At 37.3% G+C, this 19,045-nt stretch overlaps 1 protein-coding gene across 1 annotated transcript in view; it reads right to left on the reverse strand.

The window, feature by feature from the left end:
- The window catches only part of LOC103150239 (CUB and sushi domain-containing protein 3-like), a 291,625-nt gene that overhangs the window by 148,822 nt on the left and 123,758 nt on the right, over nucleotides 1-19,045 (reverse strand). The window contains exons 23-31 of the mRNA XM_016670613.1: nucleotides 18,806-18,962; nucleotides 16,765-16,956; nucleotides 14,675-14,801; nucleotides 12,620-12,822; nucleotides 10,734-10,925; nucleotides 9,226-9,364; nucleotides 7,670-7,857; nucleotides 7,139-7,333; nucleotides 2,240-2,356 (exon numbers count right to left, since the gene is read on the reverse strand). Coding sequence (XP_016526099.1) covers nucleotides 2,240-2,356; nucleotides 7,139-7,333; nucleotides 7,670-7,857; nucleotides 9,226-9,364; nucleotides 10,734-10,925; nucleotides 12,620-12,822; nucleotides 14,675-14,801; nucleotides 16,765-16,956; nucleotides 18,806-18,962 — 1,510 coding nt within the window. The remainder of the gene's footprint in view (nucleotides 1-2,239; nucleotides 2,357-7,138; nucleotides 7,334-7,669; nucleotides 7,858-9,225; nucleotides 9,365-10,733; nucleotides 10,926-12,619; nucleotides 12,823-14,674; nucleotides 14,802-16,764; nucleotides 16,957-18,805; nucleotides 18,963-19,045) is intronic.

Raw genomic sequence — 19,045 nt, forward strand, 5'->3', positions numbered from 1 at the left:
CTGATTGTCTACTGTCAAGCTGCGACAGAGAGGAAATAATTTTTCCTCAAAGAGCCCTATCTGGAGGTTAAAAGTACCGACTTTACTGCTCTGGTTTGTATGTAGATCTCAGGCCTTTATGCTATAAAAGACTCACATAATGGAGTAAAATAAAATAAATACAAATGCCAAGAGGAAGAAAACAATTTTTTGATACAGAAGAGTATATCCATTGACATCAGCCCCTGGCTTCGTCGAGGTGTTAGAAAAACTCATGTTGTTTTGATGCTTCATCTCTGTATTTTTGGTTCCGATTTGTCTATGAAACAGTAGTTTCGCCAACGCAATTTCACTGGCCAATCAAGCAGTGAGGACGCTGTGTTCTAAACTAGAGATTGGTACTTTTGCCAGTGTGGGCAATGTCACAAACCCTGCAGGAAAATGAAGTTAGAGGCACAATAAAGCTCGTCGGAAGAGGAAAGCCTGAAGTGCTTCAATATGTTCAAGTAGACGGCTGCACTGACTGCGGATAAAATCAGTGGACAAACAGCAGCAGATGACTGGAGGCTCTGAACCTTAAACAACTTGGATTCTGTGTCTCTGTACTCTTCACCCAGACTCTGGGACCTCGATTTCAAAATTAAATGCAAAATTTACTTTCATGTGAAAAGAGGACTTTGAGTCATTGATTAACAGTTCAATTCTTTGCTGCATTAGCCCAGATAAGAGGCTTCTAACGTTGCCTCTGGCTCATGTCCTTTGGATTTAAACACAATTCTCTCAAGGTAGCTTTTATCCCTCGTTACTCGAGTACCTTTTTCTACCACACTTTTCTTCCACTTAACTTTCTAATAATGTGCTTGGACATGAGCACTTATGCAATGGCATTCATTGGATTACTGCTTTTGTAAGAGGAAGCATTAACTTGACAAAGATTAAAAACACATTTCCAGTGGTTTTATATGATATTCAAAAACCACTTTGCGGCTTTCATTAGTTCTATGCAGTAATAATCAAAACTAATAGAACCAAATGTTTAAAATATATCACTGAGTAATTATTCTCCATATAACTCAAACTTTCAATTGAATTTAAATAGATATTGTTTTCTAAAATGCAGATAAATGGAATTTTTATGTTATTCATAGCTTTATTGAAGGATAAAATACCAAAATAGTTTCTTTACAAGAATGTTTTTTTTCCCCCTTCAAAACCATGCATTTATTTGGTCTTGGCTTCATTGAAAAAACTTGATGCACTACCCTCTAAATAAGAGCGTGTGCTATAAACATTCACAACATCATGCTTTCATTTTCAACCCAACATTGTTACTTTGCTCCAACTGGGATGCGAGTCTCGGTTGTTCAGAGAGCATTTCAATCAAGCCACATCACAGCTGTCTTGCTCATCATCAATAGCCTCGGTTTCTACAGCACATCCCCAAAAAGAAAAGTCAGAGGCACAGGTGGGAATATTGCTTGGCAAATTCCACACACCATTAAGCTTGTGCCAGCAGTTTAGGCAAGACAGCATTTTGATGCATTATTTATTAAAAAAGACCTGTGGGTTCCCGGACACCAGGAGCAGCAGGAGATGGGAGCAAAAGATGTAAACAGTCGGAGAGGATCATCACACAAGGGATGAATGCGTGTTTCATGAATGCGGGGGTTTAGTGAATAAAAAGCTGCCTGGATTTCTGCAGCTTATTATGAATACTAGAGACTGTTGAGCAGAAATATGTCAAGGTCTTCATGGGATCTTTGCTAAATTTTAGATAAGCAAACATGCCCCGATCAGATGACAATTCCTCCGCTCCATCTATTTCGACAAAATATTTGCGGTTTGACCTATCTTTCCACTACTCCTGCTGGGAAGACCGTTTTTCATGTTAACATTTACAATTGTTTGCTCTGATTCAAACAAATCCATGATGAACAGTGACTGAGAATCACACACATCACATTCAAAGTAACTATGTACCAATAGAGATTTAATTTGTCATAAACCAACTTTTTCCACCAACTTGACTCTAGAAGAGTCACATTTGACAGTAAGCTTGTATTTTCTCATATAATGTAACTGATCCTCATTAGACAAACTTCACAAAACCCTCCACAAAATCATCTCTGGAAGTTAAATATTCTTGCTTCAGGTCTGAAGTAAACAGGCCCCTTTACAACCTTACCACATAAAAATGGACAGAAACAGGTCAACAACATTTTTTCTAGAACTTCATGCAAATAATGCTTAAAATGCTTACCGAAGTCTCCCGGGACAAAGATGTCATAGACACAGCTCTGACCTCTACTGTAATTATGTGGGTAGTTTGGGGAGAGAACGGTTCCCTCTAAACCAGTAAAGTGACCTCCGCAGGGAGCTACAGGGACAAGAAACAAGAAACACAAAGGCAAATTTAACTAATGTCAAACAGTCATGTCATAATATCCTGGGAGGAAAGAGAATAAACCACATGCAAGTTTTATATGGAAAAATGCAAAATAAGCAGTTAAAGAATAGAGTTTAAAAAAACACAAATCCTTTTTATGTTAAGCTGCTGACAAATATTCTTGCCAGCACAGTGATAACGGTTTTGAGAAATGTTTTAGAGACATTTTTATGAGTACAGGGTGAGCTGCATCTATCTGGAGGAGTCGATCCTACAGGGGTACACACTTTTTTCGTGATGGTGTGAAACCAAACATGCTGTAGATGAGTTATTATTTATTCATAAAGTCTGGTCAAATCACACAGAATAGGATTTATACACAAACAGATCTATTCTAAGTAAATGTCGACATTTCAACAAAATGACCAAAAGCAGAGAGTTAAAAGAAAAACAGAGGAATACCTAAAGGACAACTCTAAAACCTAAGATTAACGGTGCCTAATTTTGCAGCTGTGAGAGCAGTGCTCTAAACAGAATTAGTAAATGGTCCCAGGTTTTGCATTAGATACCAGTCAGAGGTGGAACCGATAAAAACCTGAGACTACACTGGAAGGCTGTTCTACATGACATTGGCAGTATATTAAACATGTGGTGTAGGCATCTTCTTAGCCTTTGTTTTGGTAATCATAAGTTACTTATATTTACTTTTTTATTCATTTACATTAATCGCCTTTTTGTCATTTTGCAAACATGACCAGTCATACTCCTGCATGTTTTTATTTACTATACTTCCTCATATTACCATCAACAGGTATTCATTTGGCTAATAACTCAGTAATATAGGACTAAATCTACCCTGCATTTGTATCGCATTCTAGAATCTCATCTTAAGCTCCTCGTGACATACTTAATTTGCCAAGAGGCTCCCTCATGTGCTTATGTCAGACCTGACGGACGCAGCCATCAGGTATGGGACCCTCAACAGTAAACAAACATGCACTCATTTGTCAATGGATAGTTGTCACCAGCTGCTCTGGACCGACTCGACCTACACATGGTACACGTGGTGCCACCGCTTCAAATAGCGAAACACGCAAGAAGCATTTAGAAGAAGTTATTTAAAGTGATCCATAAGCAATTTAGTCATATTTGAATTTTGAAGAAGCAAGAAGCATGAAATTAAACATATGTGACGATAGCAAACAGGACACTCGCTCATGCTATGCTGATGAACAAATGAGAAAGGGAATTTAAGAAAACTGCTCTTAGAAAATAGCCCATTGCTCTGGGTATCTGCTGATTTTAAGAGAGACCTTAAAAACATGAGTTTTCATGCTGTAGTGATTTTCTTCTAACAGCTGAGCACGAGACTAGACTTACTTCAGGTAGTTTTGTGTGCTTTCATTGATTGATTGGTTAGAATTCCTAGATCAGTGGTGCCCAAAGTCAGTCTTGGAGGGCCGGCATCCTGCATGTTTCAGTTCTCTCCCTGGTTTAACGCACCTGGATCAAATGATGGCTCGTTAGAAGCCCTAAGAGGAACATTGACGAGCTGAAAAGGTTGTTACTACTACCAGGGAGAGAACTAAAACGTGCAGGATGCCGGCCCTCGAGGACCGACTTTGGACACCCCTGCCCTAGATGCTTTTAATTAAATTTGGACATTATTTAAACTTTGACTTAAGATTAAAGTCTCAGAGGTTTAGTTTCAAGAAAGATCAGATCTTCAGTGCAAGAGTCTGCCAGAGAACAGCTGTGAATAAAGATGTTCAGCGTTCCAAGACTTAGAGCTGATTACATTTAAAGAGCCTCATCACCACTTAAATGTGAATTATATTCATAGAAAAGGAAACTGCTAGAGCATAATTAAACAAATGTAGGGACACACATGTGATGAGAAACTTATGTTTTATTGTAAATGGTTGAAAGTTTAAGCAAAGTGAAGATTGAGTCAGTTTGGATTAATGCCTAAAAAGGTGGATTATCTTATAAAATGCAGGATCAACATGAATATCACGATGTATTAATGTTTATTTTAAATGAAAGCTTGTTTGTAAGCACATCTTACAAAAAAATACTGTGAAATAATATTGTACTTTTAAATCATATAAAAGTATAAAATCCTCTCCATTTCTACTCAGTATGATTCCAATGCATACTTCAAGTGGGTCTTATTTTCTTTATTTTGTGCCATTTCTATTTCTATCTGATCACACACTGTGTCATTATACAGAGGAATATTTTAAAGAGAGGTTTCTACTAGAGGTAAAACTGTAGCTAATTTTCACAGAGTCTCATATCAAAAATCTTCTTTAACTGTGCCTTTAAGTTCAGCAGCACCTTTGAACAAACTCAAATCACACCAGTGAATTCTTCAACACCATGCAGAATTCATCCTGTTTAAAAAGCGGGGCATTCTGACTGGTGTCTGAAAAAGTGTTGCATGGCCAAAGCCATGCTATCTTGATTCAAAGATGACCATTTCCTGCTGAAAACCTTGTGTTTGGCAGACATCGACTGCTGATGCAAACCTTACATGAAGGTAAAAAGATCATGGTAGAAGGCAAAATGTTAAAATGGATTAGTGGCCAAATCGTGTATATAGACCATAAAATAGTAATGAATTCCCCATGAAAGAGTTGGTTGTGCCAGAATATTTTGCACTTCCATTTTTACAAAGAAGAGATGTCAAAATTTATTTATAAGGGTGACTAAGTGGTCATAGAAAGTTCTTTCAACTGTGAACAACTGGAGACAGTTATAGAAGAAAATCCAAGTGCAAATGTGCAAAAAAGCGCTGAGAATATGCAAAAGGATTTCCATGTGGGTAAGAAGTGTGCCACTTATCATTGAAGGAGATATGTGGTTAAGAATGTATACACTTTTCATTCATTAGAATACTATAAATGTAATAATGGTAAAGACTATTATCTCCATCGTTAGAAATTGTTTGAAAAAAATATTATATACATATATATATATTCCTATTCCAGTATGTCAACAACACATGCAGAGTCCTTTTTGATACAGGTTTAAAACATAACTGGGTATGAACATATACAATAGTGAATATTTGCAAAGAATGCAGCAGTTTGACATAAAATATAGTACACTTTTAACCTTTTAAAAGATGAAAAATGACAACTACATCAGCTTATCTCTAAATAAAATGATGGAAGAGTCACTCGACATTCAGTACATTGGTGCATGACATTCAGCCCGGTTAGGTGATCTTTTCAGACTTAGTCTCTGAGTGACAGTCGTTGCAGAGAGATGCTCGTATTCTTTTAGTTCAGCTCTTATCTTCAGCACTGATTAGTGAAGTTTCGCACGTTCCAACTGTAAAGGTAATGAATTTCTCCCTGGTGTGAAAGTGGGTGATCCTATTTCACAATGAAATAGGAGCTAAATTCTAAGTTAACCTTAGCAGATATGATACTTAAAAAATGCATTAAATGATGCAACTGTGGGGGGAGATACTGTGTAGTTTCTTCCATCACCTTAAATTCATCCTATTTTTTTTTCTTTATTATGTAATGCAGACGAGTTTCTGTAAACATCTCCTTTGAAATAAATTATTGGTCTAAACACTTTCAAAACACATAACATAGAACAGCACAAACAGAACAGATTTTGTTCTATGTTCGTATGTGGATCAAACATTTGGGTTTGTGCTGTTATAATTTTTAAATTTAACAAAAGGACGTGGACATCTATTTTCCGTTACTGAATGCTGAACTGCAGATTCTGCTCATTGAATAATAGACCACCTCTTCATGCATGAAGAGCTCGTTACAGGATATTTTTATTTAAATTTAGTCTAATCTGTATAATAAATTATGTTCATTTTCTAAAAAACAGACACTATAAATGTGGAATTTAATAAAATGTTCAGATTTTTTTAGATGTTCTTGTCCATGATGAAAAAATGTCTCAGACCATGACTTTAACATGAGTTGATCTAAAGTACAAGCCTAACAAAAGTGGGAAAAACTTGTTTTTTGTAACTAAACGTGGGACTGAACTCTCTCTGACAGAAAAGTCAGGAACTATGTGGAATACAAACTGAGGTTTCAGGCCAGTGTAATGACCTACAGAGTGTTATGTCCTCCACGTTGGAGCTAAGCTGCTGCATCAACATTGGGAGCTTAAATTCCTCAAAATCTTGTTCATGTTGTAACAAAAATGAAGTAAGAGCTGGACAGGTGGGCAAGCCATCTGCAGTGATTTGGATGCTGTACCCTAGAGAACACCAAGAATTTGCTGGAGGGATTTTGCATCTCACCCAATTTGATCTTGGATATGTCCCCAAGAGGAGCTGGAAAACATTTCACCATGGATAGAATATACATTTTGGAAGAGACAAAGCCCAAAATATACGTTATCAAGTTTTAAAAGACAGCTTTCTAATCTGATATGGCAAATTGGCTGCAGGTCTTCAAATGCATTTGACTTAATTTTCTAGAAAGGAGCTTTTCCTATAAGCTGATTGTGATCCATGTCTGTGAGGAGTTTCATCTAAGTTAATGCTAATAAAATGTTTGACAAGACTGTTCTGTGCATTCCCTTGCAGAAGGAAATACATTATTCGTACAGTGCTTGCTTAGGATGCCTGTGGTGCATTAATGTTGTATGAGTATTTTGAATAAACTACAAGTCCCCATTTTATCCACATAAAGTCATGACATTAAAGTACTTTTTGTACTAAAGCTGGTTCTAGCAGTAAAGAATTAAGCACTTCAGGGCTTTCACAGCTGAAATGTTGCCTCTTACCTTGACAGGTAGGTTTGGCTCGGTCCCATTCTGGTCTCTTGCTGTTGCCCATGACACATGTGAGTGTGGAGTGGCCCTGGAGCAGGTACCCAGCCTCACAATGAAATGTCACCATAGATCCCAGCTTGTAGTCTGCACCCATTCTAGTGCCGTTCATTACATTCCCAGGATCAAAACAAGCCTCCCGCAGTTTTGCTGTCAATCAAAATAACAAAGCTTTTACAAGAGGAACAGCTATGAAACACGAGTAAGCTCGCACTCGGGCATAAATTAATATAAATGTAGACCATCAAACAGAAAGCAAGAGATGCGCCAGAATAATTAAAACTCCATAAACTAATGGTGTATTCATTTGGTAAACAAGTAAAAATAAAGGGATAAATTCAAGGCTAAATAACATAGTCGTGGACATTTCTAAATTCGAATTCCTTCATTTACAATTCATCACGGTAAAATCCCCCCGCGCCAACACAGAAAATTATTCTGCAAAAATTGATGCAGAATCCCACTTTGCAAAGGCAATTACAATACCTTTGTATTCCAAGTGAAACCCAGTGTAGCTCACAGTGCCATCGCTTCGAAATGCCAAGTACATGAAGTTGGAGGTGCTCTCAATCTTCTCTGGAAGTTTACTGTCTTGGAAACTGCCAATCAGATGAGCGCTGCTATCAGGCCCATCATATATGTACAAAAAGTCATAGTTGGGTTCAATGCTGAAGCTGCGAAAAAAAAGAAGCAAAAACAGACAGGAGATAAAAGTTATTGTTTTGCTAATTTCCAGCGACCAGAATGCACATTAAGAGATGCCTTTAAAATGAGTGTAAGTATTGCTGTGCAAAATGTGAGTCATGCCAAGAGATTTGTTTTGTGCCTTGATACAAAGAGATATACATATAAAAAAGAAGATAGCTCACCAGAAAGGTGAGAGGAGATTAAATTGTTGTGACACTGCAGTGGCACAAAATCTTCCCAGACGGTGATGGCAATGCAGTGTGAAAAGATCGTTTCATATTGTAGCGCTGTATATCAAATCATACGCCGCACCAAGAGGGAGAGGAGCATTTGTTTTCAAAATAATGAGCATGGTTTATGACAAATATGTAAATAGCTTGGAGATAATTGCGTTTGAGTTAGATCAAGGCAGCTCCAATTTAAAATCATATCTCCATTCTTTCATTTGGCGTTCCCAAGAGGGAGCCTGGATTGTGGTAACTTTATTAGCGGTTCGTTTTGAAAGAAAAAGTTGGAGAAAAGATTTCTGGAGACTTGTTTCTACTTAAGTGAGAGAAGACAGATGGTGCTGAAAGGATAAACCAATGCTGTTTTGCATGTCTTAATAGAAAAAAGAAAAGAAAAAAAAACAATATATGTGAGAAGAAGTAGTCCTATGAAATTTTTGGAGTCAGGCCACATGCTTAGTTTGCAATAAATAATGTAAGGGTCGTGGTCCGGGTTTTATTCAGCACAAGAAATGAGCTGCACTCATATCACGCTTCTGCCATAAAGTATTCACCCAAAAATTCAGTGTCACCATGTTTGAGCAAAGTGGATGGAATGTCTTCCAGCTGTCTACTGAGAAAATTCAGTATTCCATTATCTCCAAATACACCTGGACTCAAACACGGTTCTCTGCATAGCACACATTTCAAACTTTTCTCCATGCGGTTATGTCTTAGCTGGTTCCACAGCAGGAAACAAGCATTTCCATGGCACACGCTGAGCTGCTGTGCACCCAACGCGAACTGGGTTCACTGAGTTACGGCCAGGTTGCAAACATAACAGGTTTGGAAAAAGCTCTTTTCTGCAAGCCAGTAAGGCATGTCTTCAAAAGACAGAATATATATATGTTTTAAATATTTGGTATTATCTGCAGAAAGATTAAGCCTTTACATTTTTACACAGTTGTCTTCCATATTCTTATGTTATATATTGCAAAGACTTAGAGCTGACCCTGAGACATTCATTTTGCACTAGTATTTTCTGAATGATAGCAATAACCAGTATAATTCATGCTTATTCTATTTAAGTTACATGGTGTGATGGCTTTATTCATAATCTGTCTTTAAATAATGACACTGTCAGTTTACCTGATGAAGGCCAGAGAAATCACGTAGTCGGAGTGAACTGCAATCAGCCAGTCACAGTCTTTGCTGTGTGGGTAAGGGTGTGGATAGTTTGGAGACAGGATAAATCCAGAAGACCCAGTCACATTCCCACCGCAGGGGGCTTGAGTGGCAAAGCAGGAAAGAAGAATTAAGTAGAAGAAAAACGGTGGGTACAAAAAGTTGTTCAATGTTCCTGTCCTCTTGTAAAGTCTTTAGGCAAGCAGAATTTGGTTTGAGGTGAGGGTAGAAAAATGAGGACAGCAGGTCATTCAGTGGACATCTTTGCAGCAGAATAATCTGCTGGGCCTCTGTAATAGGCCAAAATTGGTGCTTTTCTAATTATTTAAATGAAATGAGTATCTCATTATATGCATAATCTCTAGTTGGTTATACATTCAAAATGACTAGTTTAACATATGAATATTTAATAAAAAATGTTCAGAAAATAAAACTATTATAATCAGCTGTCAGTTACTTTTAAAGTGATAATATCTTGAGACAAAAGACAAACAGAAACTAAAATCACATTTCTGATTAAACAGTCAGTGCTATTTATTTTGAATAACCTGCGATATGCCCCTTACATTAATGCCTACTTCCACACCTGAACATGAGATGCAGGTGAGGATCTCATGTTTATGAGATTCAAGACTGGAAATATTGAGACAAAGTCTAAAATCTTTGTTTTTTTTTTTGTTTGTTATGTTTTTTTATGTGACTTAATTTCAGGCTTACGTCACAGTATCTGACAAACATGCAGAGTGAACAAGTATGTTTTAACACGTTCAAAGTACTCTTACATATTATATGCATCTAAAAATATATTAAAGTCTTTCCAGGTAAATAAAAAGCAAAACAACATTTTATTATGTAACTTTAATACAGTAATTCGGTGTTTAGGGTTCAAGCTTTTACTGAATTTCAGCCCAAAAAATTCCAAAAAGACGTTGATGGCGGCTGAATGTTGTAAACTCCTCTTACACTGAAATAAGAGCAGCTTTACAATTTTAAAGGATTTGCAATGATTGTACAAGACCAGTAAATGCAACAAGGTTCTTCTAAAGCAGAATACCACTGTCTTTAGATAAGCCACCAGCAACTTTAACTCCATTAAACTACTTGGTATAATTATTTCTAATTGCATTGTTAAGTAATTAGCAGCTAAGCTCTAATAAGTCAATGTGACAGGAGACTATAGCCCTCAGTATTTAACAGGCAACTGAAGTGGATTTGTCCACATAAGAGCTGGAAACAGCTCAAACACATCTGAAGAGTCTTGTTTAACCTTCATGTATTTTAAAGACACCAGTGAGGGAGAGCTGCAGTCTGTTATTAAACTAACTTTCACTCACCTCTTCTTCTCACTATTTCTCATTTATTCTGATCCCCTACCTTCCCTCACTCCCTCCTTCAATCCATACACTCCTCTCTATCGCCTCTGCACATCCATCCTTTTCTCTCCAAGTCACACTATCGCCCCTCTTCCTCACCGATGCAGCTTGGAGGGCTGGGCTGCCAGTAGTATCTATTTTCCACTTGGATGCAGGTGATTCTGCTCTCTCCCTGCAATTCATATCCCGGATCACAAGAGAAGGTCACGGAGTCGCCGGGCTCCCGCCCTTCTCCGTTGCGACTGCCATTCATGGGAATACCTGGATCTCTGCAGGCTGTTGCCAGTGAACCTGAAGGGCAAACATACAAACACACACATACACACATGTGACACATCAATACAGCAGCATATGCATTTCAGGATCAAATGTGCAGGAAATCAGTGAAGAACACATGTACCCAGACTTGTATCTCATAGTAGACAGCTGTTAAGCTGAAATATAGGCAACACTGAGCAAATTACTGGCTGATATCAGTCAGTCCACAGCTGTGCAGCAGCTCAGGGTCTAGTGAAAAAAAAAATATTTCCCTCATATATTCCACCTCTAAAGACTATTAAGGATTTAAATTTAAATGAGTGAGTTTTATATAATTTTGTTGCTTACATAGCAAATTGTAATTTAGCTTAAAAAATAGAGTAATCTTAAGGGTGAAATTAAAAGGCGCATACATGACCTAAATAATAAAGACAAATTTAATGGGATTGTGTGTCATCAATGCAGACATTCTATATTCACAAGATATCTAAACAATAACTCAAATAATTGTTTCCACAAAATCTACAAATACATTTTTTCTAATTACTTTGAGAAAGGGAATTTGTGAAATTACAAAAATATGAAATAAATCTTAATTTCAGTCAAGCTTAAACATTAAACATGTTCCAATGAACATTAGAAATTGCTGAATGTAGAGCAGTGTTACTATGAAACAATGACCGTATCTTGAATACTGCTACAAGATGTATGTTATAGTTCCTAAAAGGAAAGTCAGAATAAGCAAAACATGACATCAGCAAGTCAAAGATTTACAAAAACTAGAAATCTGAAGACCAATCATGTTCTAATTGCTGTTTTTATACAAAAACAAAAGAACACAAGTTTGGACTTGAGCTGTGTAGCAAAGGCAAAAATTAAGTAGATTTGATGCAAGTCAAAAACTAAATGCACTGAAAGCCTAAATGACAGGTAAGAAATCAGGTGTGATGATTGTCAAATTATTCTGCAAAGAGCAAACAGAACAGCATAGGGAACAAACAAATGTAAATCAATGAGAATGCAGACCACAAAGCAACAAACATGACTAGAATAGACAGAATGTAAACCTAAATGCTTAATTCTGTCATGACAAACAGAACAACTGTGTTTCAAAAACATGATAAAGTTTAAGACTGCATTAAACTCTTTGCATGGATTTCTAGTGAAATTCTCAACTGCCACTTGAAAATCTTTGAGTGGGTGTACTGTCGGTGGAAAATTACACTTTTGCATTACTAATTTTATTTTAATCTGAAAATAAGCATCTCAGTCAAACAGTGCACGAGTTTGGTACGCAACAAGAAAATCAAGTCCATTTTGTGCACTGTATTCTATATAAATGAGATTTACATTAGCCAGCTATGCCTTTATGCTTAAGTGAAGGCCTTTCCAACTTATCATCTTCTATACAGTCTTTCATTTTCCACTTTCTTGCAGGTGCTTTAGCTTTTAGACTAGTCATTAGTAGAGCTCATGGAGGGCATTAATATCTGAGCAGCAAGCAGCAGACAGTCAGCAATGAAGTGTAAAACACTCTGAGCTTTCACTTTCACTCGTGCTATTGATAAAGGGATGCTTTGCAATATAAATGCTGACAGTGACAAATTATAGTAAACAGGAAGCCTTTTCACAATCCCGCTGCGTGGACTGCTGTAAGTTTAAGCAAATGAGTATTTTCTCTTTTAAAACAACTCTAAGAGCAAACAAACTACAAAAGGCATACTTACTTGAGAAGTCAATAGCAAAACCAGATTTGGTGATGTAAAAGTCCGTCTCAAACTGAATGGTGACAATGTTGAGAGTGGAGTGAATTCCCTCAGGCAGCAGTGAACCGCTGACCTCCTTCAGAGACATCTCATTCTCAGGAGGCCCATCCCAGACTTTCAGGATGTCATGAGACGCCTCTGTGTCGAACGCAAGAAACTGGAGACTGAAAGAGGTGAATTTGAAAGAAAAAAAGTGGAGTTTATAATGTCTGTATTTCTTTGAACAGCCCAGATTTTAAATAAATAAAAACAGTCTGGGGAAAAAAGATAGAAAAGAACAAAACTAAAGTGTTAGCAACAGGCCAATTTAGCTTGAAATACTCACTGTATGATTGTGGGCAGTTTACCAAACCTTTGCAATCATTGATCACTTTCAGACAAAGTTAGGAAGTAGAGCAAAAGACCAGAAGATGATTTGCAATTCCATTAAGTGATAGCCTAAAGCAGCTCCTCTGACAAGGAGCATTATTGTGACCAACTTTATGAAAGTATAACATGTTTACTTCACCCTGAAAGCTTAAATGAGTTGTATTATGAAGCAACACAGGATGCTTTCAACCAGAACAAAAAGGCTATCGTTTCCCTTGAAGTCCCTTGCCTCCATTGCTGTTCTTTTCCAATCATTCTTGAAAGAGTTGCTGGAGGCCAACTTTTCTGAAGACATCTAACTGTGACAGAAATTCCTCAAGTTTTCAAGCTCAACTCGACTCAAAAAATGTATAAAAAAATAAAATAGTTGTATATTATTTGGATCTTTTGGAAAGCTGATCTTTAGCTATGAAAGATGGGCTTACAATGCAGTTTTAGGCAAAATCTCTGTGTTAAATTTTGAGGTCCTAAATGATTTCAAAGTCCCCCAAGCTGTATAACCAACATCTGCTAAATATTTGGATGGCATGGTGTTTATTAGGTTGTATCAAGAAATATTTCTGTTTCAAATAGTGAGATTCTCTACACAGGCTTGTTGATGAAACATCTATCTTCCCATTACTTCCAACCAGCGTATCCATCCTTGCAAAAAAATAAATAAATAATGGATTGCCACAGCGTGATGATGCCCCCACAAGTTTAGCCCATGAAGATGATGTATTTACTGTGACATACAGATTTAGTTTCTCTTGTTTTTAGCCGGACAGCGCTGTATCCAAACAAGCACAACTTTGGTCTGACCTTTTAGTGTCTCTTGCACTTGTTTGCTCCCTCACAGGGTTTTGGCAAATGCAAATAGTACTTCATGGATTTCGTTCCACAACTGCTTTCTTCTTGAAAACTTTCATAAAGTTCAGACTTGTGGACTGCACTCCTAACAGCTACCAATCAAACATGCTCTCTACCTGAGCAGGAAATCTCATTAGCTTCTTCAAGGTTACTGTTGAAGAAGCTGAATGGTGACAATTTACCATTCAGCTTATTTTATCTCAGGTGAAAATAAGGTGAATTTTCACCTGCAAAAAAGGGTGGCTGTCTGATTATTGCTCTCCCTGCCTCACCTATCAGTCTAGGTGAATGGCCAAGTCTTTGCAGATTTTCAGCTGTGCTCATTGGACTGAAAAAAAAACCTTTTAAGATGTTGAAACCTTGGTTAGGTTTTGATAAGTGGGGTCTAATTTCTACTTCTTCAGAAATTCAGAAATGTATCCCTGACCTATCGATTTTGTTCATTGGTCTTTAGGGAGTTTATGATTTACTATAATTCCCCAAACACATCTCTGGAGCTTCACATGACAGCTTAATCTGTCTGGATTGACCTTAAATTACACACAGGTGGAATCTATTTACTATTAAGGGGACTTTGGGAAATTAAATTTTATTTAGAGGCATCTGAAAAAACAGAACTGAACACAAATGTACATGAACATAAAATATGGACTTTTGTATTCATGTGTAATATATAATCCTAATACAATCGTGTTTGTAACAGGAAGAACTAGAAAAAAGTTCAAAATGTATAAATACTACTTTAGGGTACTACAAGTTACACATAATATAGATGCATGAATCTCAGAGAAGAGTTACCTGACGATGTTTCCAGGGCTGACTTCAATTGTCCAGGTGCACCTTAGGTTATTGTCATAGGGAAATGGATACCCCGGAGACAGGATTCGCCCTGTAGATTCTCCCTTGAAGCTACCCCCACACTCCGCTGCAAGCAAAAAAAAAAATGAATAAATAAAAAAAGAATATATTAAAGAGGGACCTGTTAAGACTTTATATATATCTATATCTATTTTGTTGTGTCCTACAGCTGATTACCACCTTGCTATCCATGCTACAATTGAGAACATTTAATTACAAAGATGGCTACATTGACAAATTATAATCAGTACCAAAACATGGGGTCTCAGGTATGGTAGAAATGCCTGAGCAAGGATAAAACTTTAGAGAAATGGAAGGAAAATCCTTTTCACATTGAATACAGAAAATCTCCTAATTATTGTTGACCACTCAGTGATCCACCCCTTTTAAACAGAAAGTTAATAACCTAATTCAGAAGGGTCTTTTGTTGTTTACTTTTTCTGCCTAACATTCTTTTTAGCAAACAATGTAAAAAAAAAAAAGAAAAGAAAAGAAAAACAGAAGAAAGTAGTGCCATTTAAAAGAAAATTCTCCCCACATTGAGAATTTGTAAATAATTTTTTTTATCCATCACTGGTAGACACCAATATATTCTAAGCACCTTCTAGACTCAAGCTGTGTGCAGGTAATAGCTTTTTCCATTTGTCTTTTTTTGTTGTTGTTTTGTCTCAGCACATACCTGTTTCACACACAGGTATCAATAAGGTATGCATACATCTAATTAGGTCTTCACTTCAAAAAATTGTTGATTAAAACACATTACATAGCCTACAAACACTAGAATGAAAGCTCAATATCAATTTCAGAGTTCTTCACTGTATGGTTTCTAATGATTGTATACATCCAGTCCTGCGTCAGGAACCAACAGAGGGATCAATGATTAACAATGAAATGTTGCAGCTGTTTATATCCTCGTATAAAATGGCAAGCAGTGTGTACTAATTCAACACAGAGCAATTAGGAGAACCCATGTAGGGATAAATCCTTTAGATTAACACCTAGCTGAGCAATGATGGCTCGAGGTGAATGATAAAATAAGACACTGACAGTAGAAGATAGACAGATGGGTGGACTGTGTAACACAAAATGACATAGTGAGAGTAAATAAAGTTGGAAACAGATATTTACATTCAGTGAATCAATAGACATTTTGTCCTCACTGTCCAACATTAGATCACTATACAATTTTGCAAATTAGGTGATCTAGTATCGCCAAAATTATTTTTGTTAGACAAACAACAAAATAAAGACATGCATACAGTTTTCAAATTTCCATCACTGGAAGTTGGCATACTTTTCATACTTTTTTCCTTACTATTTGGTGACACCAGCTTTAAACTGTATGATTGAACCAAACATTCCAGTAGATGCTTAGAGTAGTTTGCAAGAATTTTGGCCAATTCCTTCATGCAGAAGTGATGTAACCGAGTCAAATTGGGCAGCTGCCTATGAACACCTTAGGTTCTGGTTCCAAATATTCACAAACATTTACTAAAACAACTCTAAAATATTGACTTTGTTGTTCTTAAAACACTTTGTAGCAAATCAAAATCTATGCTTAAAGCCATTACCCATTTGGAAGATACGTTTTGAAAAGGTATCTATTCTGTGATGTGCACCAGTCCCTCTTACACCTAAATTATGTCATATGTTAGAGGAATTGCCTTGTAATACACTAACAGGTGTCCCTTCAATTGACTTAATTGTTAATTAAGTTAACAAGTTAACTAACTGAAGCTTACAAACAATAATACATTACTGGGCTTTTCCAAATTGTTTAAAGGCACAGGTAGCACATGTAAAGTTCAGAATTGGCAGAAAGTGTTAAGAATATTTTTTTTAAAATTGGAGTCTTTCCTTGTCCTGTCATTTAGCAAATATAAGTGACATTGGTAATCCAAGCTCACCCTAAAACTGTAAAACATGGATAGAGAAAAAAATACGGTGATTGGCTATTTTTATAAACTGTACGTAAATATTATTCAGATAAGCAGAACAAGGCAAAGGCTGTGATAAAGACAACAGATTACCTATGCATGACGGGAGATTGTTGTCCCATGCTCGTCTCTCTCCAGTCATGCATTTGAGTGTGGCGCTGCCATGCAGAGTGTAGCCTTGTTCACAACCAAATGATATGTCACTTCCAGCAAAATGACCATGGTCACTAGTTTTAAAGCCAAACTGAGGCACTCCTGGGTCATCACAATGCGAAAGCTCAAAACCTGCAAACAGAAAGGTAGAAAAACACAACAGTAAACCTCATCAACATTACGAAAAACAAACTGCATATCACTGTTTCATGAAGACACACATACTGAAAGCATACTGAAAAACTTGTGTCATAACTCCAGTGTTGTGCATTTCCAGGGCTATGGCAGGTAATGTCCAGTTTAACAAAGATGTAGTCTTGAGGTTCCTTTGTATAGCAGCAAAAAAAATCATTTTGGACACGCACAAAAATTGGGTATTCCCAGTTAATCATTCAATTGTCTGGGCAGGGTTACAACTGGGAAACAGCCTGTACACTTGGAATACTTCAGGATAACAGCCACAAACGAGGGAAGGATGTGGTAACTCTTTAGCTCTGCAATGTCTGAACATGGCCATGGCCTTTATTTGGGCTCTTCTGTTCCACGTAGAAACCGCAAGAGTTCTGCTGTGCAGCAGCGCTAGCTGCACATAAATGTAGCAGGACTGATTTATAGTCTTCTTTTGCAGTGAGGTCCGTGCCCATGCCAATTGTTATAGTGCTGTGGTATTACAAGTGTCATGCCCAGTATAAATCCCCAGCAGTTAATGTTCGCATTTAGAAAATTACCGCAGTCCTTTGGGTAGAAAAGTCATGAAAGCATGATCAGATTTCATGTTCAGACAAGATTTAGGCAGGCCATATTCCACCCTCTCCTTGCCCTGATGGTGATTTGCACATCAGTCAGACCTATCCATGTTAAAAAGAGTCATTCATCCTAAATGAAAAGACCAAGGGAAGACAGCACTACACAAACAAGCTTACATTGTGCTTTAAACCATGTGCACAATCCTGGGGGAAAAAAATTCAAAGACGGAATCCTATTACCCTCCGTCTCTTCATAACCATTAATTTTATTTTCTAACTCAAACGGCAGTTACTAATTGCAGCTAGAGTTATATACAGACGGTCGTTAATTTTGTGTTTGCAAATTAGCACCCAGTGCTGATTAATGAACCTTTTCTTATCTTTGTCAGATCTTAAAACATTTTTGCACCTGGCAAGATTGGAGTAGCCATCACAGACTAAAAATGTAAGCCACCTAAAAGATAAAAAGTAATTCTTTCTCACTAGTCCAAAACTATTGATTGGTCAAAAGAGAAGTTCTTGTTAACAACTGCAATGTTGATTTCTGCATAGGACACCTAAAAGGGCAAAAAAGGACTTTCAAATGCAGGTGAAACACAAAAACAATTTAAATTGGGAGGGAAAAATTCAGGCTCACTAGAGCATCCTCTTGCCACCACAATAAATTAGAAATGTTTAGCAACAACACAAAGTCAGCAAGCCAATTATGGGTCAAACTTAATTCTGTCTGTCTATTATTGGCTTGAAAATGTTCAATTCAGACATGTGCTCATGCATGCAAAAAAGCACAAACTGTACCTATTGCATAAAATAATAGACGTTTAATAAAGCCAAGCACCCGTTTACAAACATATATACACGCACAGAGTGACTCCAAACAATCCTAGCGATAATTCACCTGTATAACAAGGTACAGTTAGGCAGACAAGGACACTAATTGCAGGAGTAGAGCCCAAAACAAAAGAAGCAAAGGGAATTCACAGAGAGAGAGATAGAGGAAGAGAATGGAAGGAATGAAAATTGCTCATTTTCCTGCTGGAGAAGGGCAGCAACACCACGCTGTGCTTAATGGATACCCTGACAGTGAAAGACATGCAGAGGCAGGGTGAGGGTCAATTAAAACCTTCTTTTAAACTCTGCTGCTTGAAATGCCAGACTTCTAAAATGAGGCTAAATTCACTCATTTGGACGGGGTTTTGGGCCCTCCTCCTCCAGGCAAATGAAATGTGACTTACTGTGGTATATGAGGCGGAACCCTGCTGCCGTTGACTCAAGGTCTGAGTTGAATTCAAGCCACAAATAGTTGGAAGTGCTGGTCAGGGAGAGGCCTTGCATCAGTGTGCCTGTGTAAGTCCCAAGGAGGGGAGCCGTTCCATCCTTACCATCATACAGCTAATCAAAGACACACAAGTAAGAGATTTTTTCAGATTTCAGAACAGAAAATATAGAAGTTGACAATACATTTTCATTTCAAG

The sequence above is a fragment of the Poecilia formosa genome, unplaced genomic scaffold (assembly GCF_000485575.1).
Source record: "Poecilia formosa unplaced genomic scaffold, Poecilia_formosa-5.1.2 Scaffold0, whole genome shotgun sequence".
Lineage (NCBI taxonomy): Eukaryota > Metazoa > Chordata > Actinopteri > Cyprinodontiformes > Poeciliidae > Poecilia > Poecilia formosa.